Genomic DNA, 26,577 nt, shown 5'->3' with positions numbered 1-26,577 from the left:
AAATGCACTCACCTGTGCTGCTTCTTTCTAACCCTGAAATACAAAACTAGAGGTGCAGTCCCCCGTTCAGGACATTGCATGTCAGCTCAGATCTACCATGCAGTACTGTGAAGAGCTCTACCAGGCACACCATGCCTATGGTCTCAATGCTACACGCTGGCAGCAGCCAAGGGATTAGAGAGGAAGGTGTGTTTTTGACTCGGCGAACTCTGCTCCGTGCTGTGTGGCCATCCAGTTCAGGTTAGGTGCGTCAGGTGCCCCCTCTGTTATGAGCGAGAAAGCCAGCCTCCTTCTCCCTCTATCTGTTTCATCTTTCTCTTTCCCTCTCTATTCCTCTCCCTCTGCCCTTCCCAGCAGGGGCTTGTCACTCTTTTCCTGTCAGGGGTTGTGTTTGTTTTGTGCCTGTGTCTGCCTGGCAGGAGTGCCTCCCTCCCCTGCTGGGATGATGACCTCAGCTCCTTGTGAAGAGCCCGGATCTCCTGTCTGCGGCCACGGCTCTGGGCTTCCTCACAAAGGCTACTGGAATAACAGAGCAGCTCCAAGGAAATGACAGTCACTTCACAGGGGCTTTCTTCTCTCTGCCTGGGGGAGGGGTGGGGGGTCCTGTCTTTTCACACTGTGCTAGAAAGACAGTCTTTGCAAGCACACCTATGGGACGTTGCAACAACTTGCTTATCACATGACCTCCCCCCCCCCCCCGAAAGTCTCAAACGTTCCTTAGCATCTTAGAGAATGGTGCAGAGCCAATCAAGCCTCCAACGGGTTTTCCATTTCTCCTCGAAGCCGAAACAATGAAAGGAACAGGGTCACCCTTGTTCCCTGCACTCTCTCTAACAAACTACACGCTGTATGTGATCACCTGTCAGAGCCTGAGAATCAGCCGCTTGAACACAACTGAACTTGTTGTGAAGTATCTGTAAATGTCTTGCTAATTGTTATTGGTTTGGCAAGACTGTAATTCATGGGCATAGCAAACAAAGCTCATTTAATATGTATATGATGGGAAGAACAGCAGCCATATCACTCTGCAACTCACAACTGGCAACCAACTGAAGCTCAGCAGGTGTGAGCCTGGTCATTACCTGGATGGGAGACCTCCTGGGAAAAACTAAGGTTGCTGCTGGAAGAGGTGTTAGTAGGGCCAGCAGGGGGCGCTCACCTAATGCTAATGCCCCAGTATAGTGACGGGGACACTATACTGTAAACAGGCGCTGTCCTTTAGATGAGATGTAAAACCAAGACTCCCTGTGGTCATTAAAAGTCCCAGGGCATTTCTCAAAAAAAGTAGGGGTATAACCCTGGCGCCCTGGCCAAATTTCCCAGTGGCCCTTACCAATCATGGCCTCCTAATAATCCCCATCTGTATTACTCTGCTCTCCACCAACGTGAGTGTGACTGTTCTGGTGCACTATTGCTGCTTTCTCATCATCCAGGTGGGGCTGCACACTGGTGGTGGTGGTGGAGGGGATCCCCATTACCTGTAAAGCGCTATATAAGTGTATGCAATTATTAATTATAATTATAAGAACGTAATAATAAATGTGCTTCTTGTAAATGACTTTTTGGACAATCATACATGGGTACCGATGCCTCTATGTTTTTCAAAGTGTCTTTTCTAGAGCTCTGACATATGTAACATATGTTTCCAGTAGGAAATAATTGGGGATTGGACAAAATAAGATTCAGGATGAGTGGTTTGGGGTTGAATTCCAAAGGAAGAAGCATGTTGTCTTACACTTTAACAAGTATATCAGAATGGCCACTAATAAATGTTATGTCTTCACTTAGATTCACATCTTTAATTTTTACTTTAAACGCCATAGAGACTTGATCTTCTCGTCTGGATTTCTTTTGGAAAAGTTGCAGCCAGGGTACTGTGGCCACAGTAAAACAGAGACAGGTTCCAGACCTTTGAAGGCACAGTTATTCAGTGAAGGACCCATGAATGATTATAGGAGACAAATAGGCTCTTAGGACTCCAGCTGAAAGAAAAGAAAACAATGCTTGTGTTTTCTCCCACTTCAAAGGCCCAGTCCTGTTTGATATTCGTCTCCGCCCTCTGTGCATTGCGGGACAGGTAATGTAAGGGGAGGGGAGTGACTTCCAGGAGCAAGCTGCTGTTGCCTGCAGCCCTGGCTGGAGGGCCTTTCGTGGCCTGGCCTGGCCAGCCTGTCTTCTGGCAGAGACGCAGCCTGCAGCGCTGAGACTCGGGCCCTGCTGGGAGAAACACACCCAGCCCTGGGAAGTGGCTCTGTGGGACGCCATGTCTTACAGTGCAGCGTGTCCAGCATGTCTCAGGTGAAAAGTGGCATTGCCTGCCACAGATTGTTTTCCAACAGTACTGTATTGACACTTGGCGCCTGGTTTAATTTATTGTTTACGATCCCAGTTAAAAGCCCTTAAATTCATCCCAGTTATGTCAATATCCTCCACTGGAGAACTGAAGCCCCCTTCAAACAGCTGCAGCTCTCCTCTTACTCACACTTCCCTCACACTTCGGATCTTCAAATGCAAAATAACAGTGAGGATTTTTCTTTAAAAAAAAAGAAATTCTGCTGTGACTCTGACCACAGACATAGAGTGGGATTCCTGAACAGCTGCTTCAGAAAACTAGCTCATTGTCCCAGAATGTGTAGACTTACTGTGTAGCCACTGTAATGTGTTTATATATTATTATCTAATAATACTAATGGACCGTATTCACACCTTTTTCCATATTCTTCTACTATTACAATCAGTCGGTTGTGAATGACCTGCAGATGTGTAAACAAATTGCAGTACCGACCTCCCACTCTCAATACCTTGTTGAGTTCTCAGATAATAAAGGAGAAGAAAAAGGAAGATGCCATTAACAAGGCATTTCAGCATCCCACATAAGCATGTCTTGACCTCTGCATAGCCCAGAGGTCAGGTTAGACAGGGGTTTGATGAGCAGGCTGTTCTCGGGACAGTGTGAAATGCCTGGCCCATTGCAGTGCACGGCCCGGGTGGAGGGGTCTCCTCTCTCCATTGTTTGGCTGGCAGTCTGAATGTGCAGACCCATTGTCAGAGAGCCAGCAGCCCAGCCCCTCCGCCTCCCTCCATACCTCCAGCCCCTCAATGCTTTGTCTCGTGCATCACTGACACTTCCTCCTTGCATAGGTCAGGGCAAGGTCATGATTCACTGCTATGGACACCGGGGCACTCCGGCCTGTTTTGTCTGCCTAGTGCACCTTCCTATCTGTAGACAGACCCCCTGAACAACACCCTCCTGGGCAGGAGTCTTTATGTGCCTGCAGCTCCACTACTCAGTAGTTCAGGTACAGAAGGGAGAAATTGCCTCACCAACAAACCCAGGACGTAACAGCCAGGACACTGGGTTCACACCCCTACTCTTACAAACAGTGCCATGGCAGCGTTCCCTGTTAGAAATTCCATACTAGAGGAAAGAGCGCCACCCACTGGTCCACCATCACCACTTACAGCAGTTAGAGATAAAGGGTAGTAAAACTGCAATACTGCAATCCACAACAACCAGAATTGTCAAATACTCAATACTCAAAATGAGGTTTTACTAGCATCGTACAATTTGAGTATAACACCCCTTGATTTAAATTCTCCTCTTATCCAGATATCCCAGCATGCTGTTTGCCTTTTTTTATTGCTTCCCCACATTGTCTTGAAAATCAATAGCCAGCATCAAAGCAGACACCTAAGACAGCTACTTCAGGCTATAGCTGAGTCACATGGCTGCACGGGTTCTTGTCACCTTTTTTTCAACCTTCTCCACATCTCCTGCTCGCGAAAGGAGAGCCGGGCAAACGAGAAATTCCTAAAGCAGAGCAGAAACATTCACATCTTGCATTACAGGGACATCTTGACCTGCTCCGAAGTGGACCAGCAGCACGAACAGTTCACTTTCAGAAGAGCAGAAGAAGCTCAATTTGCCTTAGAGAGAACAGGGGGCAGCTGTGTGTGCTGGGGTGACAGCTGTAGTCTTTTAGTGACTATTATCAGGACAGTGGAATCAGGGCTCTTGGGTCTGATAAGGAAAGCAAAGCTCAAAGTGGTGGCAGACACTCAGGAGCTGAGACTGCATTTCTGGTTTGTTCACAGCACTGCTGTGTGGGGACAAAGAGGGAGGGCCGGTCTTATCTGATCAGGATTGCTGTAGAGCTTTGATCTCTCAGAGACAGATAAGGGTTACAAAGTGTGGTGAAGATTGGGCAGGCAAGGCTGACATAGGCAAGAGGGCTAGGTGTTGGGTTTCAGAGCAGGTAAGGAAATAAAACAGGCAGGACTGGAGGACAATCAGCAGAAGAGCAATAAAGAAGAGCAACAGCTTGGATTATCCATAAAAGACAGTTGTAAAACCATGCAAATTTAGGAAATGACACAGTTAAGCACGGCAAACATCATTGTCTTTGAACTGCTCTTTAATTTCCAAACACCCGACTGAAGTACACAATTAAGAAGGGGTTAAATGCAATTACTTAAAAATTGCTTTGGCAAGTGGGATAATACTTACACTGTTGTAAGGAATATGTGTGGTTGGGTTGATGGCTTGGAAAGCTTCCACAAAATGTCTGCTCGATCGCTCTTCAGCGCTCATTTCTCTCAAGAAAACCCGTCCACGATACAGATCTGTAAATGGCAAATGATTTCATTGAACCCGATTAGCCCTGAGTGGAGGGCAGTAGCCCATCAGCGACTGGATGGGTGTGAGGAAAAAAAGAAAAGTGAGGGCGGAGGAAGAGGCCATGACTTTCTTCCGATCGCCCCCACTTGCCTGGGAAACAGGAGAGGTTGTTCCACACGGGGGCTTTGTCAAAGTGACACTTGATTGTCACATTTTAGGAGTCCTGTGGGAGCTGGGGCTGAGCACAATGCCCGGAGGTCTGCCCAGAACTGATTGATCCCATATGTGCGGAGGCCAGACAGAGCCTGGCATTCAGGACGAGCTGTGGCCAGGGTCAGATGCCTGGCTGTGCGGTTCTCCCTGGGTGGAGTCTGACCGCCTGCACTGCTAATGTGGGTTTACGACCTCCCCCCTCCCATAACACCCCCACACGACTGGCCAGTAACGAAGCAACCTGCCCGGCACCTGCGTCTGTGCGCAGTGTTGCAGGCGGACCAGCAGGGGGCTCGTTCGGAGCCGGGAGCTCAGAAGGTGTGCTTCAACAAGGCGGCCAATTTGAGTAGCTGGAACGCGGCTCATTCTCTTTACAAGTGTGCAGTAACACCATGAACTCCAAAGTGCTGTAATTTAGCACAGCAGAACACACTTTTTCACACTCTCTTTAATGCTTCTCACAGGCTGTTCTATGTCGTGCTCACCAGAGTCCACTCATGGCTTCGGGTGTGTCAACGAGCAATGTTATGCAGTAGCCGTCTAAGAAATGTGCAGAACCCAGATGTCACTTGGTAAGCTGGCACAGTTATAACGTATTACAGTAGTCTGGACGAAGACAGATTCCCTTAGGGGAAATAAGGGTTAATAAAAGTTATTCATTATTATTCCAATAAAGGTTAAGGTTAAAAAAAGTTAAAAGTGCATCATTACCCAAGCTGAAATAAAAATGTTGATCAAAACAACTATATTATATTAACTCTATTCTTAGGATTGTGAGTTTAGTTTTGCATAATGTGATTTTGCACCTTTAAGAAATGACTTTCTACTTCACAATAATTATTAATTGTTTTTATTTTAAAAGAAAGGCGATGAGGAGTATTACCTCCGCACAGAGGCTGTAGACCTTTCTAACCCAAAATACACAAAGACAGTGTTAGTACAGGGTCCATGGCCTGATAATAAGTGACCTTTACCAATGATTAATTAGATCCTTTGCATGAATAGCAATTAATAGCAGCTACTTCAGTGTTAATGATCATGTTGGTTGTTACACTTGCAAAGCATGGACCTGCACCCCATAAAGTCAAGAGATACCCATCAAATAAACGTTTTCCAATAAATTAATCAATCTTAAATGCTTGGAGTGCTGAATGGGTTTAATGAAAAATAAAATCCAATCTTTTGAATGTTTTAGAGCAGGTATGGCACAATTGCTTTCCTAACACACATGAATGAAAACGTGCTTCTGTGATGTGCTCACTGTTGCTCTCACTCTCCAGTGATTCCAGTCCAGGGGGGTCTGAAATGACTGGGATTGGGAATTAAACTGGAAGGTACAGTGGATGGAATTCCTTGACAATTCCAAACCGTATCCCTTTGCGTCCTTCGTTCTGAACTGCTTCTCTTGGTCTGCTCCACAACGTTTGTCACCTTATTTAGTAATTAAAGGGATTAAGATGTTGTACTCGTTGGTATCAGATGTTATAATCCCTGTTATCAGCGCTGTTTTTAAACACATCAAAGCACTGCTTCCTGAGAGCAGGCGGCTCTGGAGCGCTTGCCTCTTGTGTGTGGAAGGAGCTGGCCACTCTGAGATGAAAGGGGACCCTCTTTTCTTCCCCCCCATGGGAAACAACACTGTGCTTCTGTCCTCGCGAGAGACAGAGAGAGCTCCAGCTGTGAAGGCACTGAGTGTACGAATCTTCGCTCTGCTGTGGTGGCGCCTCTGTGTGTACAGTGTACAGTAGTGGCCTTCTCCAGTTGCTCTTTGTGAAGCCATCACTGACTCCTTGAAGGGGTGGGTGGCTCTGTTTACAGTTAAATTGAGCAATGTTTTCAATGGCTGCTTACCCAGAACCCAGGCAACCCGTTAAACGGCCGTGTGTCTTTAACGTTTCACACCATAGATGTTGTAATAGAGATCCTTTCCATTAAGAACATGCTTATGCTGGTTATGTGTTTTTCTGTTGCCACTCCATCTTTATGGAACTCCCCTCCTCTGACTGTTCAAGAGATGAATGCTGTGACTTTTTTCAATCTGAACTAACTTTTACTAGGTCCTATGTCTGATTGCCTTACAGATAACACAATGTAAACATCCTCCTTGGGTTTGGAAATACTTCTTCTATTATTATTATTATTATTATTATTATTATTATTATTATTATTATTATTGTGGTGTCTCTAATCTTTTAAGGATGGAATAAAGCTTTACATGCTCAATTATGAACAACGAGCTTGGGGACATTCGTGTAGATTCAGTAACTGGCCACTAGGTGGAGCACGTAATCAGCCATAGCGCTCTAGTAAGTGAATGCAGTTCGTGTCGAAGAATTATTTAAGAGCTGTACGTTAATGCTGCATACAAACCTAGTTCCTTTTTGAATACAGAATTTGAGGGGCTAAGATTTATCAGGGTAGAAGTCTGCAGGAGAACCAGGTGGGACTTGTGTTCACTAAGTTTATGACGCAAATGATTGATTTCACTCTTACCCCTCTCTTGGTCGCTGAATATTGATTACCCATTGATTGCTTGTGACTGACGCTTCATTGGAAAGATTGTTTCGGCGTTAATGCCATAATCGATACATCTTTTTTTTTTTGCTTTTTAGTAGACTCTCTTTGCCATTTTTACGAGATAATGACTAGTAATCTGCAAAACAGCGTGATCAAAAAAAGAGCACATTCGCACCTCAAGGCATCTGGAAGATAGGAAGTGTAAAATACTTGTGGTATTGTACTATGTACTTCTTTATAAGTGACGACTAATGTGCTGCGGTGCTCGGAACTGAAGGCAGACTCACAATGTTACCGTCCAAGTGGACATTTAGAAATGCGGCTGTTTTCACAGGGCTGCTGCTTGGCTCAGGCACAGAGGACGCCCTTTCCATTCCAAACAATAAATTAACAAAGAACTAGGAGATCAAACCTGAGCTGGGCAGGTTTACGAGCCTCGTCACTTCCCTGCCCTTCTGCTGCGGTGTGACTCTGACGCCGCCCAAGCGTGGAGAGACCTACCCGGCAGACTCCCAGGCCGCGGATGATGACTTTACTGCCCATCAGTCACACGGATCTCTTTTTACTCTCCGGTGCTCCCGCCGGCTCATGAATCAAGATCAACTAAAGGAGGCAGCGCGACAGGCAGAGGCTTGGCAACCGGATCGCCTCCTGCCTGACCTGCAATGTCTTCGCTCGCTGTTTTAATACAGTGCCGGACACTGAAGGCGCATCCACTTCAGTGTCAGGCACGGAAACGACTCAAAGAAAAAGGAAACCACTGCCCTGTTTTGAAGTAAAACCCATTGACCGTTTTATTAATTATTTACTATTTCAAAATAAATCTTACTAAAATAAATGCAAGGACATGGAAAACAATAGTCTCTCCTTGCATTTACTGCTGATTTCTGACGGGAATACCGTTTCACTACAACTTCCCTCGAACTGACTGTCACTGTACTAATAAAGATGCAAAATGCACAAAAAAACATTTTCCTCTAATATTATAATAATATTATTGCAATTACCTGAAAGAAAAATAACTTTTTTTCCTGAGAACTATGCAATACTTGAGACTTGTGAGAATGCGAGAAAACTAGTATGTTCAAATATGGACAATTCGTTATAGGATATTTAAAAAGTCAACACTTTTAACATTGCCCCTCGGTATTCGGCACCATTATGTTTTCTAGTTACATGAACATGAATTGGGAATAAAAGGACACTATTTTTAGAACTGAAGACAAATTGGAGGTATTCTGAGTCTAAAATTTCGCGAAATAAATTCATATTAGCGTACAATAATCACCATATGGAGACAACACAGTAGGGAGTTATTATCGGTTCATATTTAATGTAACATTTAAAGTAAAACAAAATTAAAGTGACCATTTATGGGCAGCTGGGGAAACAATATTTCTTTTTTCCCAGATAAATACTTTTCTTCGGCTTTACAAACGCAATTACTTTCAGTCCAAACTTCACTAATGGACTGTATCCCGGGAATACTGCCGTGATAATTATGTAACGTAACTGTCCATATCATGTAATTTATGTTGCAGATGAATAATTTAAACCAGAACAATTTTTAAATACGAAACAATTCCTGCGAGATGTCGCGACACTGCAACGACATTCCGATGAGAAAAGCGTTGAATGCTGCAATATATTTGTACCGACCATAGGAGGGACGAGTTCATTTGAATATTACCTGGACTGACTTCCTGCCAGAAAACGTCAGATCCTACTCTTTTTGTTGTACGAAACTGGGGGAAGACCTGCGTCTTCCATGAACACCTGAAGTGGTGAAACCTGACGGCAACCGCGACGTCTTTGGACCTCACGTTGTTACAGAGTCGAGTGAAAAGTTTTCCCTGGCCGCCGGAGCCCTGTGCGTCCAGGGACCCGGTTCCGAGCTCTACCTGCGCGTTTGAAGGCGCTTCCGGGCAGCACACAGGTAGGGCGCAGTTTCGGTCTTCACCCAGGTAGTGGGTCGGGTCGGGAAGACACGGCGTGAAGCCCACTGAGTCACTTGACAACACGCATGTGAACTATTGTTCAGATTCCCACCGGTCTCGGATGTTGAATTTTAGGCACAGATACCCTTTTCCGGATTAAAAGACTTCTTTTCGTTTGGATTACCAATGTGATTTTTTCCAGATGTGTAATGTAGGAGGCCGCTTCCCCTGGATATTATTTAAACCACTTGTCATTGTCTAAGCTTCCTTTTCGCTACGTGGACTCAGAAATTACTTTCATTTTTTCGTTTCTACAGAATGTGCATTTCTTCGTGTTTAATAAACAGGTGGGTTTGGCGGTGACAGAGGGTTTTTGTGTTCGCTAACCTTGACGCGTCGCTGGTTAATTTATGGCGGTGGGTCTCAGACTTCGCAACCGTGTGAGACCTGTGAGAAACTTAAACACCGCCTTTGTGTCTCGGCAAAAAAAAAGACTAAAGTTGGAGTTCAGACGCGGTGTTTGTGTTTGGGGAGGGGCTTGGTTCTGGGTTAAAAACACGTCACCGGGACCTAAAGAAATGACTGGAACTCGGACCATAACGTCATTGACTAGGCTTATACCGGTGGTAAAATTATAACTGATATTTCATTTTTTAAGATTTTTATTTTGCATGAGGAATTTTTTTAATCAAACCAGGAATCCCCTTCGCCGGCCATTTTGTCTCAGTAATTGAAAAAGATTGTATAACTTAATCAGTACATGCAGTAGAATCGGGGAACTCAAACTTCTGTCCTATCTCGCTTTAAATTACTTGTGTCTGTCTTAGCACTATGATATAATACACCCCTGCTTCTCTTTATGTGGGAGTTGTGTGGTTGTCTTGTGCCCCTTTCACTTAGTGTGCTACTCTGTTGGAAGGGATATTCTGTTCATTCTTGATCTGATTTTTATTCAAGAAAGATTTATTTTCATTCACACGTTTTGTTAAATACATAGATGACATCCCCAAACAGGATTCCCACTTCGAATAGCAGTTGTAGTAGTAATAATAATAATAATAATAATAATAATAAGCTTACTGTAGCTTATCGAAGTGCTTTATCGCAAGAAAACAACATGGGGATGATAGGAGATAAAATGTTAGGACAATAATAAAGGTTTTGAATGTGGGAAGAGGAAAGGGGGCAGAAAAAAGATCAATTAAGTAAAGGCCCTTTTGAAACAGAGGGGCACAACGACTTATTTTGATTTCTACCTAGAGTGGAATCACTTGATTCACTTTTTCAAGTGTGGTAATATATAATGACAAAACAATTTATCAGTAGTTTAATAACGCAAGGAAGTATTTGTGGCTGGAGCCATTGACTTTATTTTTAATATTCTAACATGTTCTGCGTGTGTTAAGGTGCTATTCCCATCTTATTCCTGTCTTACTCAGTCAAAATGCAGGTTTTCTGCTGTTAAAAGTGCTAGCATGTAAATGTGATCACATGCGCTGCCTTTTGGGAAACTGAGCACAGTAAAATACCATACAGGCTGCCAGTCGAATTAAACCCGAGGATTGAAACCAGAACCCAACAGCTCTGCCCCAGCTGTAAAGTCATTTTCAGCGGCTTGGGAGGTTCTGAGAAAATAATTAACTACTTTTCAGATGATAAGGGTGTCTCTGAAGCTTTGTAACTGTATGAAGGGAGTGGTTCCTGAGCATGTGATGTTCGTCAGTGTTGTCTAGAGAGGTGTAAAATGAGCTATGAGTGAGAGTGTGGCAGTGTGATATCAGTTTATGTTGCAGTGAGGCAGGGACACATTGACTACCATGACCAGGAGTGACCAAGTGATGTTGTAATCATTTGATTTCCATTAATACCTGTTATATTCTGGCTTCAGCCTTTCCATGTTGCAGTAGGCTGACGTGGATATGAACGGTTGTGCTGTGAAGCTGCCTGATAGTAATAAGGTGCAGTTTTGTCATGTTTGATTGTGTGCCCCTCGCAGCAGGGAGAACTGTTCTAATAAACTCCTAATAAAGTTAGTAATAAACTTCATTTCATTGAACGTCTTTAAAAGCAGTCGTCTGAGGCCCTGCTCATCCCAGGGGGCCTCCTCTCCGCTGTGAAGGGTCTTATCAGGGATGAGGTCAGCTCCGGCTTCTCTCCGAGCGGAACGGCCCGGCTGCGCAACGCTGGAGCCGAGCCCAGTTTCTGTTGCTCTTGGGTCCAGTTTCCTGACTGGGGACCCCTGCGTGTTCGGGGTGGGAGCTAAGAAGCTGTGGAACCTCCCCATTCACCACGCCCCCCCCGCTCGGCTTCTTGTTTAACGTAGAAGCTGTGTGCGCAGTAGATGAGGCGGCGGAGCCGAGGGAGGGTCAGGGCCTCCTGCGGGTTTCGTGTTCGGACCGGGTGCTGTCGGTGCCGTGCGCGGGGCTGAGCTCCAGATGGGCGGTCAGGTGGGCAGGAACAGGGAGGAGGGAGCTGGTGTGGTGTCTCACCCGGGCTCGGGCAGGCCACCCCCGGGGTTCACAGCTGGCGTGGCGTGGGCGTGCTGGGCCGAAGGGGTTTCAGCCTGAGCAGCAGAGGGGGGCTGGGCAGCCGGTAACCCCCGGCCCCGCAGGGCAGATCGGAAAGCTGCGCGGCAGAGGGCTGGTGGGGCTGACCATGTGTGCCACTGTACCGAATGTTTGGACAAGAACGTAAGAAGCCGGCCAAGCTTCTTACGTTACATGAACAGCTGCTCTCCAGCTCTGCCCAGGCCGAATTCCCATCCTATTGAGGAGGAAAGGAAGCGTCAAAACTGACGAATGTTTCTACGCTCTTGGTTCCGAGAGAATGGCCGAAGGTGCCTGGGTGGAATTCCCAGAGAACAAAGATCCCCTTGGCGCTGGCCGAGCTGCAAATATTTGTTTGAGAGTCGGGAGCAGTCTGACTGACGCACCGTGCTTTCGTCTGCGGGACCAGCCCGTCCTGAATCTGGCAGCTCTGCCACCCACGGTCTTCAAACGGTCCCGGGGCGCTGCGAGGATCCCCCTGCAGCCTGCCCAGGAACTAGCAGAGCCGCTCGGAATCTCGGGGCCCTTTTAATTAAGCACTCAGCCAAGAGGAGGCTGGCTGCATCCTGAGTGTAAATTCCAGGATTAGCAGGTGTGTGTCATTGTCTCGTGCGTTCACAGCGTCGCTCTGCAGATCGGCCTCGTGGGGAGTTATTTGTGTCTGGTGGAAGCAGAAATGTCCTAAAATGAGCAAGTTTGAGCGTGCCTGAATGAGGCGCTTTCTCTGAAGTTCATTGTTTTCTCCTTTCTCTGTGCACCTCAAATTTCTTTAGTTATGAAAAACGATTTTTTTCCTGTAGAGCCTTAGGCAGTGAGTATATAATACGTTTCTTTTAGCCTAGTGAGTTGTTAATTCAAGGATATGTCCCTGATTTTGTTTCAGCCTCTTAGGGTGCATCCTGCATCTTTTCCTTGTGTAGGAGACGGTGTCAAATCCACATTGTCCACACCAACAAATTACACATGGCCAGCGGTTATTTGGCAGACTTCTCTAGTAGGCATTAATTTCCTGTTACTGCTTGTGCCCTCTGAGGCAGGGGCCTTCCAGTGCGCTAGCCACAGACTGCTTGGCCTCTTTCTTAGCGGCTGTGTGCAGGTGGAGAGATAGAGGTTTTCCACTCGGACGCAGTGGCGTGGGCACTGCTAGCCACAGCACCTGAGGTTTTGCACAGGGCACCTCATGGCTCCTGCTGTCCACGTGCTGTGAGGCTCTGGGGTTTGGTTTCGGCTAGCCAGCGACTCAGCTCTGGTTACTAGCTTGCACAGAGCTGCTCTTGTGTACTTAACGTATCTCCTGGCAGTGTCCAAGCCTGGCCAAACAAAACAGCAGTGTTTCTGAGTATTTCTGTTTGATGCTTTTAAAGGGACATGGCTGCTAGCATTTAAAGCAATTCATGAACCATAAAATACCTGAGGTATACAGTAGTATCAACAGGACGTTTTTAACTTTTCACCTGGTGACTGTGGAGACTGAATTTGGCTTCAATAATAAGATAATTTCAGCTGTGTTTGTCACATGCATGTCGTCTGTGCATTCACTTTCTACACCTGTGGAGAAAGTATTCACCACCTGTGCTTGAATAACTTGTTTACTGTACAGCAGACCCAGTTGCAACAGCAGCATTGTTTTACCAGAAGTAGACTAAAGTGCAGTAAATATGAGATTCTGTGATCGTGTTGTTTAAGTATTTGTACAGATTCTCATGAGAAGGCAAGTGCATGCTTTATCTGGATTTGGCTGTGTTTTATGGTTCTGTCAGTATGTTTCAGCAATAAGAGGACAAGCTTATCGATCGCTCTCTCCCTCTAATGTGCTGTCGATGTTTCCTGTAAGTGGGAGACCTATAGATGTTGCTGGTTTTATTTCCCTCTATGAGGTATCAGAGTGCAGAAAGACACTTTCTCAGTGATAAGGCATGCATTCATTATTGATGAGGCAATTCCCTCAAGACAGGGGAAAAACACAGATTGTAAACCTCATGGAAGTCAGCTGATAGGCTGACAGGAGATCACTGGCAGCTGGGATTGGGCTGCTCTTCAGCCAGACCTTCATGCTTTACTATATACGTGTTCACTCCTAACAAATAAGTACTGCTGTTTTTTGTTTTAGATGACTGCGTAGAGTTGAGTTCTTCTTTAAATTAATTTGTTTTGTGCTGAGAGGCTGTCGGTTTTGGAAACCAGTCTGGTTTTCTGTCGTTCCAGAGGCTCGGGGCTCGGGGCAGCTCCGGTGCTCAGGGGGAAGTGAGCAGGAGAAAGTGTGGGCTGGAGGGAGAATCAAAATCTGATCTGCGTGTCCTCTTTCCCAGGAGCCCACGATGACCAGGCCCCGAAGGTAATCGTCTGATCTTGGCTCGGATCTTCTGCGCAGTCTGGATGCCTCCTCGTGGAGACGCCCCCCCTGCGAAGGATAAAGGAATATCTGGTTGCCATTCTGAAAGCGGGAGGATTGCACTTCTCGTCTGTGTTGGCCAACATGACGGAGCCCAAGCCCCCAGCTCCTCTTACCTGGGGCCAGGTGTGCAAGGAGTGCGGCCAGGCCCACGGTAGCCAGGAGAGCCACCTGTACGACTACCAGGATGAGGTGGACGACGAGCTGGTCTGCCACATCTGTCTGCAGCCGCTTCTGCGCCCCATGGACACCCCCTGCGGACACACCTACTGCTTCCAGTGCCTCAGCAGCTTCTTGCAGGAGCAGGACTTCTGTCCCGTGGACAGGCAGCGGCTGCAGCTCCCGCAGTGCCGCCAGTCCAGCCTGCTGGTCAGGAACCTGCTGGACAAACTGACCGTGCTCTGCCCCTACCACAGCTCCTGCCAGCAGAGCATGCAGAGGTGTGAGCTGCAGCCACACCTCCACAACAGGTGAGGAGCGTCACTGTCTCACCCTCTTCTCTCCTGTCTCTGGGCAGATATCACCTGCAGTTAATGAAGGGGGAAAGGTTGCTCCAATAAGGCGTTTTCAGCACTGTAGAAGTGCAAACAGAGCTACAGGTCACTTAGAGGCATGGGTGACCTAATCATGTGCTCTCCACAGGGTCACGGGTGTTTTGCAATGCGGTTAAACATTTCTCAACTATGTAATGTCTCTCTGTTCATTTAAGCCTTGGCTATCTCACTCCACTGGTTGAATTTTAACATCAGACAGTTTTCTGAGTACTTGATATTGCATGTGGATTGGGCTGTTTTCAAGAGGGGTTGACTGGTGGAAACATTTAAGCAGAACATTTGATTTTAGGGTAGAGAGCTGAGTTATGTACCCCCACCCCCCTTAACTGCTATAGAAGTTTAAATGGCTTTGTTAATGTCATGGCAAACCTTTTTCTGTGACTCGTGCAACATGTAAATAAAGGTGCCATAGTGGTTTTTTGCTGCTGGCCCCTGCTCCTGCTAAAGAGTGTGTTAGTCGCTTTTAGAACGCCGTCTTCCTTTCGTGTAACTCAATTATTCTGACATAAACTGAAAACTGGATTTCTACAGAGTTTGGAAGTGTCGTGCGTAAGCCTCTCTGAGCTAAAATGGAAGTCTGATGCTGTGTGAGTTTGTGCAGGTAATGAATACAAATGGATCCCAGACCTTAGAAAAGATTGGCATCCGGTTATATTTCCTTAATATGTAGCCTGAACGTGTGCTGTTTCATACTGGCATCGCCTCCTATAAGAAAGCTCTTTTCCTCCTCAAGTCCTGTAGCCCAGCACATTGCAGGCTGTACCTTAGTTGGTTCCCTGATTTCTCATTACTCCTGGTGGTCAACAACCTCTGGAGTGCCGAGTCGTCATCTGTTTGCCTTTCCAGATGACCCAATGCACTCGCACGTAGGTGTGTTGACAATATCTCCCTCCCCCCAGATGAATCAGTAGGATCTCTGGTTACTACATGAGGCTCTGCTGCAAGATGATTAATGGAGTGATGGTCTCTGACGTGCCATCTCAGATGAAGGTTATTTTCAGCAGATTTGCTTGACTGCAACCACAAAAGACTGGGTACTGCTAAGAAGAAAAGCGAGTGTACAGTAAATGAAGCAATCTCCTTCGTGTAAAAAGAACCCTTTTCGCCGTGGTTATATGGATATGGGCTATGTACTTGTCATGGGAAGATTGCATGTTCGAATCCAAGGTGAGGCAGAGCTCTTGTATCCTTGAGGAAGCTGCTCCCATTAATACCCTGTTGTTACATGGCTACAGATCTTCATCCCTGAGGAACAGAAGAACCTGCGAACTCTCAAAGATCGAAGGGTCAGCGCAGTTACAGCAGTAATTCTGGAGCCTCTCGGTAGATAAAGCAGACACATGCAGTGAGTGAAGTGTCCAGGTTGGGGGGGAGGTGAAGACGCATCATGCAGTTTGGAGTGTTCCCAGCGTATCCAGAGCTGCACGGCCTCACGCCTCGGTGTGTTTCAGGTGCCCCGGCTTCAGGAAGCTGCGCGAGGAGGCGGAGCGGAGGAAGAGGCCCCACTGGAACGAGGCGAAGTCGGTCAAGTCCGAGGGGGAGCCGGCGGCGGAGGCCAAGCCCACCGCGGCCCCTCCCAGGAGCCTGGCGCCGCGCGGCCCCCCAGAGCCGGGGCTGGTCAACCCCGCGTTCGAGGAGGGCGAGGACGGTAAGGGGCACCAGCTCACCTGCTCACCCGCTCACCTGCTCCCTCTCTCCTGTGCCACATTGGCTGGTGGGCTCAAAAAGCTGCATGGTATTTGGTGGTCAGAGAAAAGGGGGGGGAAAAGTCTGTGAACATTTAAACTTTAATGAAAGTGAAGCAAATTATTACCTAAAGGTGCAGCTGCTAGAGTGAAGCAGATTGAACTTCTACTTGGTCACTTAGGCCTCGGAGACTGCCCAGCTGTCCCAGGCGCAGAGTGTGGGATTTGTGTCGGCTGGTTTGAGGCCTGTGTCTGGGTTACAGGTGTTCTCTTCTTCGAGTGTCTAGCCTGGCGGTGCTGGGCTCTTTCAGTCCCACACACAGGCAGCCCATTGTCTGCGCACAGTGAATGGGAACGTGAACCCTGCATGACTATCTAACCACAGGCCTCGTGTTTGAACAGTACCAGAGGGCCTTTCCCACCTGGTTACAAGAGTGCTGATCAAAACAGATGAGGTCAGAGAGAAGAAAACTGGTCCTTCCCAAAACTTGATTTTCTGGGATTTCGCTGAGTAACTGCCACTCCCTCGATTTTCATTTGTAGGTCTTGGGGAGGGGGGGGCGTGGGAATGTACTGCTGGGCTTTTTAACTTGGTCGTTTCTTCCTTCACTAACACCCAGCGAACTCCATGTTTGGCCCTCTTTCCTTCTGTGCGTCTGCTGCTTCCTCCTGCTCCCTGCTGGAGGAGACTGCGCCCAGTGGGCGTTCCCGTCTCCGTGTGTCACCGGACTCCTTGGGGTGGGGGGGGCTCTTTCCAGATGCGCCCCAGCGGTCCAGCTTGATGGCCGAGACAAGCGTGCTGGAGATATTCCGGGAAGAGCCGGAGGAGGCCCTGGGGATCCGGATAGTGGGAGGGAAGGACACGCCCCTGGGGAACATTGTCATCCAGGAGATCCTGCGGGATTCGCCGGCGTCTCGGGATGGGAGATTGGCTCCTGGGGACCACATTCTGGAGGTAAAGAGCCTTTCAGAGGCACCACTGAGGTCATCCTCGGTGTTTTAGCCTTTCGTTTGAGTAAGAGGCTCTGTCGGCATGTGTCGGCCGCAGAAGAACGGGTAAATGTTTATTCCAATGCTGAAAGCTCAAGACAAACGCAGCGTTTCGGCTGTAGAACACACCTGAAGAAGTAATGAAGGAGTGAACCCTTGTCTGTTCTGTCTGAGCCTTTAGCCAGGTGCCAGTTCATTACTGCTCAGGCAGCTGGCGTTCTGATTCCACCTGCGCTGTTGAAGATGGGTTGACTTGTTCCGTCTAGAGAGACATTTTAAGGTGACGGGTGCATGTGTTGTTAAAGATGCACACAGCTTCACACAAGGCAAGAAAGTGAAATTCTCCTGCCAAGCTGTTGTTTGGGTAAGCGCTTACATAAGTGATCGAAAGGTGTGTTCTAGCCTGCAGCTGTTGAGTGCTTCTGTGTGTCCATTCATTATCACATCCTTCCTCATGCTGATGCCACTGGTGAGATGGTGAGAAGATCACAGGTTTTTCCTGGCTGATGGGTAATTAGTGGTTTGTTTCACCGGTTCAGGACCTGAAAGCAGTGAGCTCAGATTGTAGATGTAAAACAGAATCGGAGGTGCCTGAAGATTGTACAAAAGTACGGCAGCTGATCATAGTGGAATACAGGCTAGAGCTGACCTGCTGGTGTGGACAGTTTCTCTGTCCATTAAGCAGGACAGGCTAATTAGCACGAAGAATCTTCTCACTCAGGTTCCTGAAAGCAGAAACTCTGGATGGACAGGTCTGTGTTTCACTGACGCTTACTAAAGGTGAAGAGCTCGGTACTGGGCTTCATCACCCCTGAAAATCCCTCATCAGCAGCTCTAAGGCTCATACTGGCACTATTTAATAAACCTGCACTCACAACACCACTAGATTTTGTTACCGTGTTGACGTTTCCTGCTTTCAGTTTATAATGTCAACCAGTTTTTTTCCAGCATACTTGGGGTTCTTGTCACGAATCACGTGATGTTCAGTCTGTTAAAAAGAGGGAAATTATAATGCGTTATGACAGGATTTGAAATCCTTGAAGAACATGGTGGAAGCTGACCGTTTATTTTCCATTTGTAATCGCTGTTCCCCCTGAAAGTTATTCTTTCAGATTTTAAGAGCTTCTGGAGGCAGTATCGTATGTGTTTCACATTACTTTAGCCACTGTTTGCTCACATTGCTACTTGCTTTTCGCTCCTGCTGGCTGTGCTGGAATGCGGAGGTGACAGAATGGGCTCAGATTAGTCTCAGGAATTCTGGCTTGACGAGGCCCGAGCACTCTCTTTGCTTTGTTGGGTCAGGGTAAGCGGACATGTGCACACATGGGTCTCGCTGTGCTGGCAGCAGGAATGCCAGCTGCAAGATGCAAAGCCTTTTTTTTCCCAAAACCTTTGTAAGCTGCTGTGAGTCCTGTGTGAGTAAACCGAACCTTTGTTGCACAGGTCTTTAAACAGAGGCGTTCAGAGCAGGGAAGTCCTGTTTTAGAGAGTATTTGAGATCCATGTGCTCTTCCTGTTACTTTTGACTAGCCATACGTGTTTTATTCATGGGTCAACATGAGCCAATTGATTGAATAAAACAAAAAAAGCCTTGTATGCAAAAGGTATGTTAACTGATCTGAAGAAAAGTTCCAAGTGAGAGAAGGCCATTCAAACCATCTACAGTAGTTTGTTGGCTTCCTCTCAGGTTATCGACTTCAACAACATGACTGGGTCTCTTTTCACGTCCCCTGCAACTCTTTGTGTAACAGGTACCTCATGTTCTCCATTTTAAATGCTCTTCCATGTTTCCACTTGCTTTCTTGTTGGTGTATCACAGCTGATATTGAAGTCTGTTTAGCTGAACTTGGAGGATTATGCGTCGCACAATTTAACATAGCATCACTGATTTAAATTATACACTCTTCACTATCCTATAATTTCTTTATCTCTTCCCCATATTGTCTAGAAAAAGCAAATATCTGTCTGTATGTAACGTAGTGCAGTTATCTACTGTTTATTAAAATGCGTCTTCCAGGTGTTTGCACACTTTTTTTGCTCTAAATCGTTTTTTAATTTCCTTGGTAGCTTCTATAGTGTTTGCCAGCCCTCCTTCTTTGGTGTCATGATCAGACTTGTCGTGAATAATCCTTCTACTATACAGATGCTGATCCTCTGGTTCAGTTCTACTTGTCTCCTTAACCTCAAATGTCCCGTGTTTGTTTCCAGATCTCCTTATATAGCAAACCAGCTCCAGACACGGACTTTGCAAACATTACGCTCTGTGTTCATAATACAAAGCTTCACTTGCTTAGCAGCAGCACGATGTCTGCAGTAATCACTTAAGTAGGGATCTCGTCATGTTGTGATCGTGCCATGCTGACACGCCCTGATACTGATACTCGTGTAACGTCCTGGCTCCTAGCCAGAGAACTGATTCGATTCCAGTGGCAGGTGCTCCTGTGGCGCCGTGGGGCCCTGGTTCTGCAGTCTGCTAGCAGACGCTCTCCTCCTGATGCCTTCACAGCGCTCTGCGGCTGCTGTGGTCTGGCCCAGGGTGAATGGGGAGGGGCTGACTGAGGTGCGGCCTGGGCTGTGTCTTCCAGGTGAATGACGTCAACGTGGCCAGCGTCCCTCACGGCGAGGCCATCTCCGTCCTGCGGCGGCCCTGCGCCTCCCTGCGCATCACGGTGATGCAGGAGAAGGGCTTCTCCACCCGGAACGCCCGGCCGGAGCTCCCGTCCGCATCGCCGCCCGCCCCCGCCCCCGGGACCGTGATCCAGGTGGCCCTGCTCAAGAGGGACCGCTCCGAGCCGCTGGGGATCAAGCTGATCCGCAAGTCGGAGGAGCCCGGCGTCTTCATCCTGGACCTGCTTCCAGGGGGCCTGGCGGACAAGGACGGCAAGCTGAGGAACAACGACAAGGTCCTGGCCATCAACGGGCACGACCTGAGGCACGGCACGCCGGAGAGCGCCGCGCAGATCATCCAGGTACGTCTCCCGTCTCCCGGCGCCCCGTCGGCCGGACTCGTTGTTGAGCGGCGCGCTGGTTGGCAGCCGGGTGAAGGGTGGTCTCGCTCTTGCAGCAGAGCGAGGCGCGGGTGAACTTCGTCGTGATGCGGCCGGCCGAGCCGCCGGGGAGAGGGGTGGCGGAGGGCAGCCCGGGCAGCGAGGGCGCCAGCCGCGGGGCCAGGAGGCCCGAACCCCAATACTACAGACGCCGATCCATGTTCCTGAAGGTGAGCACGACGGGGACCTAGGGGAGCATCTTGCCGATCGCGATGTGTGACACGGGAGCAGGGCCTGAAGGGCGGAAACTCCCCCCCCCCCCCCCCACAGAGTCACGAACATCCGTACATGAGCTCAGAGCTCCGAGATGTTGTGGTATCTGAGGCATGCAGGCACCGGCCTGCGTCACAGCAGACTACGGACCTCTACCTTGCTTGTTTTGTCGCCTTCTGAGTGAAAGCCGAGGTGTTCCCTGTCATTTGCGATTCAAAAAACAACTTGATGCACCACTAACAAGCAAGAACATACAGAATGCAAAAAAAAAAAAGTGTTGAATAGGAATTTGTTAGCTAGATTGGGAACTGAACCACCATCTGTAATATAAATCCTGTATGGGAAATGCTTTTCCGACCAACCGATTTACAAACCCGTCTGTGAATTGGTGACTTCCTGCATGACTGTTTCCTAAAGTTGATCGTTTTACTGAGTCTGTGATCGAGAACTGCTCCGTGGCTCAGGAAGTTTGATAGTGGGGTTTGTCACTCATACGACCGATATGATGTTGCGAGATTGTAATTGTGGCCATTTGGAGTAGCGGTCCCGGAGACAGAAACGGTTACAGGTGAGACTTGTGCTCTGTCTGGAAGATATCCTTCCGAAACCCTGTCTCTGCTCCTTCATGCTCGTAAAGACAGCCACTGGGACAGCAATAGTACTGAGGTTCACTGTGTCTGGAGAGCAGTGCTCCTTAAGAGCTCAGGGGCGGGGCAGCTCAGACTGAGTCTGCCTGTGATTAATGCTGCTCTGTGTTATTTCCTCTGGAAGCATTTGAGATGTGGTGAGCTGAATACCACAGATACCACAGCCTTCCTCCGCAGGGGATGCAGAAATGATAAGGAAATTGCCGACTTCTTACAATGGAACAGGGTGAGAGGAGGAGGCCGAGCACTTCAGAGCAGGCTCGTACCTCAGCGGCAGAGGGGGGAAAGCGCTTTGCGTTACTGCTTGCTCATGATCAAAAGGGGAGTGGCGGCGGTGGTTGTTTGTTGTGTGGGTGGGCAGAGGATCAAAGGATTCGGCAGTTTGTCTTTGCCTGCAGAGCTCAGTGCTTTGCTGGAGGCTGGACTCCCCTGCTGGGCAGAGCGTGGGGCCCCTGACACCTTTCTGCCCTCCCTCTCGGCACCCTGGCTCCGTCCAGCGATGGAGGAGCTGCAGGCTTACTCGCCTGCACGCGGCGCAAGAGCTGCTTGTCGAGTCCCGCGCTGCAGTCGGGGCGTCTGGCCGAAACGCCAACAGCCCGGCCCTGGAGCTGCTAAACGTTCTTTGGGCTGGAGAAAAATGCAGACGAGAGGTATCTTTCCCAGGCAGGATATTTAAAGCAGCATGTCCTGTTTAGAAGAAAGCAAACACGTCGGCGATTAGTACTCTAAAATTTGATGATGTCGTTATCAAGCAGTTGACTTATGAGCTGAAAACCCAAGGTAGTGTTTCGGCTCTAATGAGGTCAGCATGCTTTCCCAGCTGGCCCATCTCTGCGGCGGCGGGGGAGAGGCGTGGTGGGGGGCGGCGCTCTGAGCCTCGGCGTGTGTGCGTCTGTGTCTTTGCTCAGGACCCTCCGGGGGGATTCTCCAGCCGGGAGAAGACCGTGAGCCTGAAGAAGGAGCCCCGGATGTCCCTGGGCATCACCATCTCGGGGGGGCGGGACAGCCGCAGCAGGGTCCCCGTCTACATCACCAGCGTCCAGCCTGTCGGCTGCCTTCACCACGACGGCACCATCCGCACGGGTGAGAGCTGGGGCAACAGGAGCCGGTCGGCCCCGCTGGCCCGTGTGATTCGTTCGTAGCTAATTGATCCCAGGGTCTGGTGCAGCAGCTTCTTGGAAGAAATCAGGGTGTTGGATTCAGCTTGTTCCATATTCCCACAACCTTTTGTGTAAGGAGGCTCCAGGTGCTCAGTTATTAGCCATCGCTTTTTCTCTATAAACAATCTGATTTTCTTAGAAATATATTTATTGCTTAGCTCTAAGAGCACTTCTTGGTTCCATCTGTATGACTCTTGATGTCTTGACTAAGGTGTGGGTTGAGGATAGGATTGCATCCCATTGATTGTAGCTTTTGCCAGTCTTTAAGTTTAGCATTTTTAGGATGTTCCTGCTTGATAGGCTCTAGCATGTCAAGTTTTTGGGTTGAACCTCTCTCTGTCCCACGATGGAGTTTTCCGGGGACGAGAGAGACGTTTGCACGTGTGGCCTGTCCCCCCCCCCAGGGGATGTGCTGCTGAGCATCAACGGGGTGGACCTGACGCAGCTGACGTACAATGAGGCGGTGTCGGCTCTGAAGGCCCAGGCCAGCCAGTCCTCGGTGGTCCTGAAGGTGGTGGAGACCCTGTCTGGGGATCCCCAGGAGGAGGAGGGCAGTGACGAGGAGGGCCAGGAGGACATGGAGGTGCTGGAGCCCCGGGATGAGGCCATCAGCTGGGTGCCGCTGTGGACCAGCTGGCTCGGGCTGCCCAGGTGAGGTGGACTCGCCCCGGGCCCCAGGAGCACATTGGAGACGATTTAGCAGTTTCTTCATGCTCGGCCAGATTTGAGTTTCTTTTTGATCCCTGAATAACTTCTTCCACCTTTTCTAGGGAAGGGAGTCTTAAGGCATTCGGCACACCTCTTGTGTATTGTGCAGTAGTGGAAACAGTAAGGGCTAACTGTACTCAGCCCCACCATCAGTGCGGATCTTTATCCAAGACTCGTGACTCCTCATTAATGCATTTTATCGGACACCTGCATTTTAGTAGACCATTTTATCGACCAATCAATTTTTAGAGCTTCACATTACCGGATTTACAAGAAGTCCTTAATCGAATCATATAATCACTTTTTCTTTTTTTTTTTTTTGCAAGAGGAATGAAAAGTAGTGTGTAAATGTCTCTGAACTTCAGGAAAAAAAACAACAACTTTGTTAGCCGTTGTTGCTGGAGGGGCTCAGTGTGGGGCGTGTTAGAGGTGGCTGTCAGATCGCTGTCTGGTCGTCCTGGAGCTGTAGATTCGATGGCACCGGGCAGGAGGCTCCTGCACTTCAGTGCTGGATGACGTGGGTCCCCTCCTTAATGTGAAGCACTCAGAGATCCTTCAGGGCGAAAAGCGCTGTATAAATGCAAGGATTTCTCATGATCGATCCCTTGCCTTTGCGAGCGGTGTGAATCTGTGTGTGGAGAGAGAGGGAGGGACAGAGAGCTCCACTTTCTGTAACAAAGAGGCCTCCGGTAACGACGACGCTCCTTCCTCTTTCCAGCCACCTGCACTGGTGCCGTGACATCGTCCTGCTCAAGACCAGCAGCGAGAGCTGGGGCTTCAGCATCGTCGGGGGCTTCGAGGAGTCCAGCGGGCACCAGCCCTTCTTCATCAAGACCATCGTGCCGGGAACGCCAGCGCATTTCGATGGCCGGCTGAAGTGAGTGTGGCTCTCCCGGCCCCGGCCCAGGCTGCCCTGCCCGTGCCGACTGGCCAGCCCTCCGCCGGACGGTGCTTCTGCTCTTGGGTGGACTCCCGTCTGGGTTGGGCTTTTGTTGATGAGGGAAGTTTGCGAGGTCAGGGTCAGAATCTAAAGTAATACAAGCCATCTCCACACCTGAAGACGGCTCCACAGCCAAAATGGTGTCTCTCTTTCTTTTCCCTTCAGCATGGAATAAACATTTACCTGTTCCTTGCAAGTTACTTTTCGCAAGCAATAAGGGTATGAATCATTTTGTGAATTCATTGATATTTTAGGATATTTTTTTTGCTTTGTTTCCTGTTTGTGGCCCTATGTGCAGCAGCATTACTCCATTTTCGCACCCTTATAAGAGACCTGTGAGGTCTTGAGGTTTTTCTTTTTGCCATCTTTAGTTCGGTGTAATTAAACCAGTGTCCTTTTGAATGCAGATTGTAGAAGCATCTGCATTAAGGTGAACAGTGTTCGAACTGTGAGTGGAAGATAAGAGCTGTTGAAAAGGAGAGAAGACTGTGTTCTTTTGAGACTGAGCAACATCTCTCTCTTTCTCCCTGCATTTTTCTGTAACAATAATTATCTTCAAGGCCAGATGCCCAATTAAAGGTTTCCTGCAGCTTACAGAAGGAATCTGGGAGGGTGTGTCACGGGATTAAACAGTCCCCCCCCCCCCAGCAGACATGTTGAACGCACTTCGCTGATCTGCCTCCTGCCGTTCGCAGGTGCGGCGACGAGATCGTGGCAGTGAACGGAGCCGCCACAGGAGGCATGAACAACTCCTCCCTCATCCCCATGCTGAAGCTGCAGAAGAACCAGGTCACCCTGACGGTGGTGTCCTGGCCGGGGAGCCTCGTGTAGCGCCCTCTGCTGTGGGAGCTGCGGGAATGACCTTTGACCTCGGACCTGCGTCCGCCAGCAGGGCCCCGCGCGCTCCCGCTAAAGCAAGAGGAAGTGACGTTTCCCCCCCCGCCCCCCCACTGCAGTTGCTGTTTTATCTGGCGGCTTGTTTGCACATCATCCCTCCCCCACCCTTCACCCCCCTTTCCCCCCTTGTCGTTGGGAGACCAGCAGAAAGCTGTGTTGCAGCCCTCCGGCGGCGGGACGCGCTGGGGACACCTGGCCTGCAGCGTCGCTGCGTGAGCGCAGCTGTGGGCTGTCCTCCCCGCGTGCTGCGTGTCTGGGTGGACAGGGGGGAGAAGACTCCGCTGTGAAGCATGAACAACCCAGACCTTTCTTTTTTTTTTTTTTTTTTTTGAAGGGTTTGGATTTTTCTACGAGTTTGTGTGTCCGGCGATGGTAGAATAAAAAATCTTCTCTGATGTTTTTATGGGCCGTGCCTTGCATGGCTGGAATAAGGACCTTGTTTGTTCTCCACGCTTTAGGAGACGGATATTCTCGTACCCTCTCTATTTTGTAATGCTGACATTTTGTCGCACTAAACCTACAGCTGTGTGATTTCCCCCTTGTGCAGTGAAGCTGTGCTCTGATTTCCTGTGCTCTCTGTGCACCCTGCAGTGATGAGACTGGTGCCACTTGTGCCAGTGGCTGGAATTCTGACACACCATGCTCATATTTTGTGCCTTATTAATATCTTAACCAGAGCCCTGTTCCAGAAGGAGAAAAGACATTAAAATGACCAATGGGAGTAGGCCTCCTGCAATGTGACCTTTAGACTCAAGAGAGAATCTGCTCCCATTAAGAAGTATAGCTCAAGGTCTGTGTAGAAATCACAGTGGTCATCACATTCCAAAGCTGTGTCATAGTTTTAATCAAGGTGCTTTTCATTGAGTACAGTACATGGCTGTGCCTGTGATTTTCTTTCCACTGTCATTGGGTGCATATCTACGGTACGTGTTACTTAATTCACAAAACCCCACAACGCTTCAGCCTTTCTTAATCTACACTTCACAGTGGGTGGTCGAAGAGGCTGTGGAGCTTTGCCGCTGAAGATGTCTTTGAATTCAGCACTGATAGGGAGCAATGGAGTGAGAGCACTCATAGAGTGAAGTCTTATTTATACCTAGTGTGACCATAGAATTCTAGTAACCAAATGTAAGGTATAAGCTTGCTAAATGCATATGAAAATAAATACCTTGTAAATTTAGTTTGGTATTTTTAAGGTAAGCTTCTCAATCTTCAGTGTTAAAAAAAAAGTAAATGATTCTGTAAGAATTTGTTTTGGACTTTGAAAGAGATGCTGTAAAGCGTTTGTACAGCTGGGATGTTCAAGACTGTATCCAGTAAAGTCATTTTCTACTTTGCCTCCCTGGAACTTGCTCTGACTTGCTCTCCCTGTGCAGATACATTAGACCATTTCTGTATAGCGTCTAGAAACTAAATTCAGCACAGTTCAAACTTTGTTGCTTTAAGTTGTTCATGATTGTGAACTGCAGTGCAGAAGCACTTGTTACACAACTCCTGAGAGACCTGCTGAACT

The 26,577-nt window shown here is 48.4% G+C and overlaps 1 protein-coding gene across 5 annotated transcripts; it reads left to right on the top strand.

Moving 5' to 3' along the window:
* The first annotated feature begins 9,050 nt into the window (after window positions 1-9,050).
* lnx2b (ligand of numb-protein X 2b) lies at window positions 9,051-26,401 on the top strand. Of its 5 annotated transcripts, none has more exons than XM_088597328.1 (10): window positions 9,051-9,284; window positions 14,141-14,693; window positions 16,229-16,425; window positions 17,221-17,417; window positions 20,038-20,421; window positions 20,520-20,669; window positions 22,268-22,442; window positions 22,924-23,170; window positions 23,946-24,104; window positions 24,863-26,401. In XM_088597328.1, the coding sequence occupies exons 2-10, from the start codon at window positions 14,308-14,310 to the stop codon at window positions 24,996-24,998; spliced, it is 2,031 nt and encodes a 676-aa protein (XP_088453454.1). In that variant the 5' UTR covers window positions 9,051-9,284; window positions 14,141-14,307; the 3' UTR covers window positions 24,999-26,401. The 5 variants fall into 5 exon arrangements, with proteins under 5 accessions (XP_088453454.1, XP_088453451.1, XP_088453452.1 ...); XM_088597325.1 differs by having other exon boundaries at window positions 9,052-9,284; window positions 20,517-20,669; XM_088597326.1 differs by having other exon boundaries at window positions 9,052-9,284; window positions 14,037-14,693; window positions 20,517-20,669.
* The last annotated feature ends 176 nt before the right edge of the window (window positions 26,402-26,577 follow it).

Source organism: Lepisosteus platostomus, chromosome 10 (assembly GCF_059453375.1).
Source record: "Lepisosteus platostomus isolate fLepPlt1 chromosome 10, fLepPlt1.hap1, whole genome shotgun sequence".
In the NCBI taxonomy this organism is placed as follows: domain Eukaryota; kingdom Metazoa; phylum Chordata; class Actinopteri; order Semionotiformes; family Lepisosteidae; genus Lepisosteus; species Lepisosteus platostomus.
This window is presented reverse-complemented; position numbering and strand designations above follow the sequence as displayed.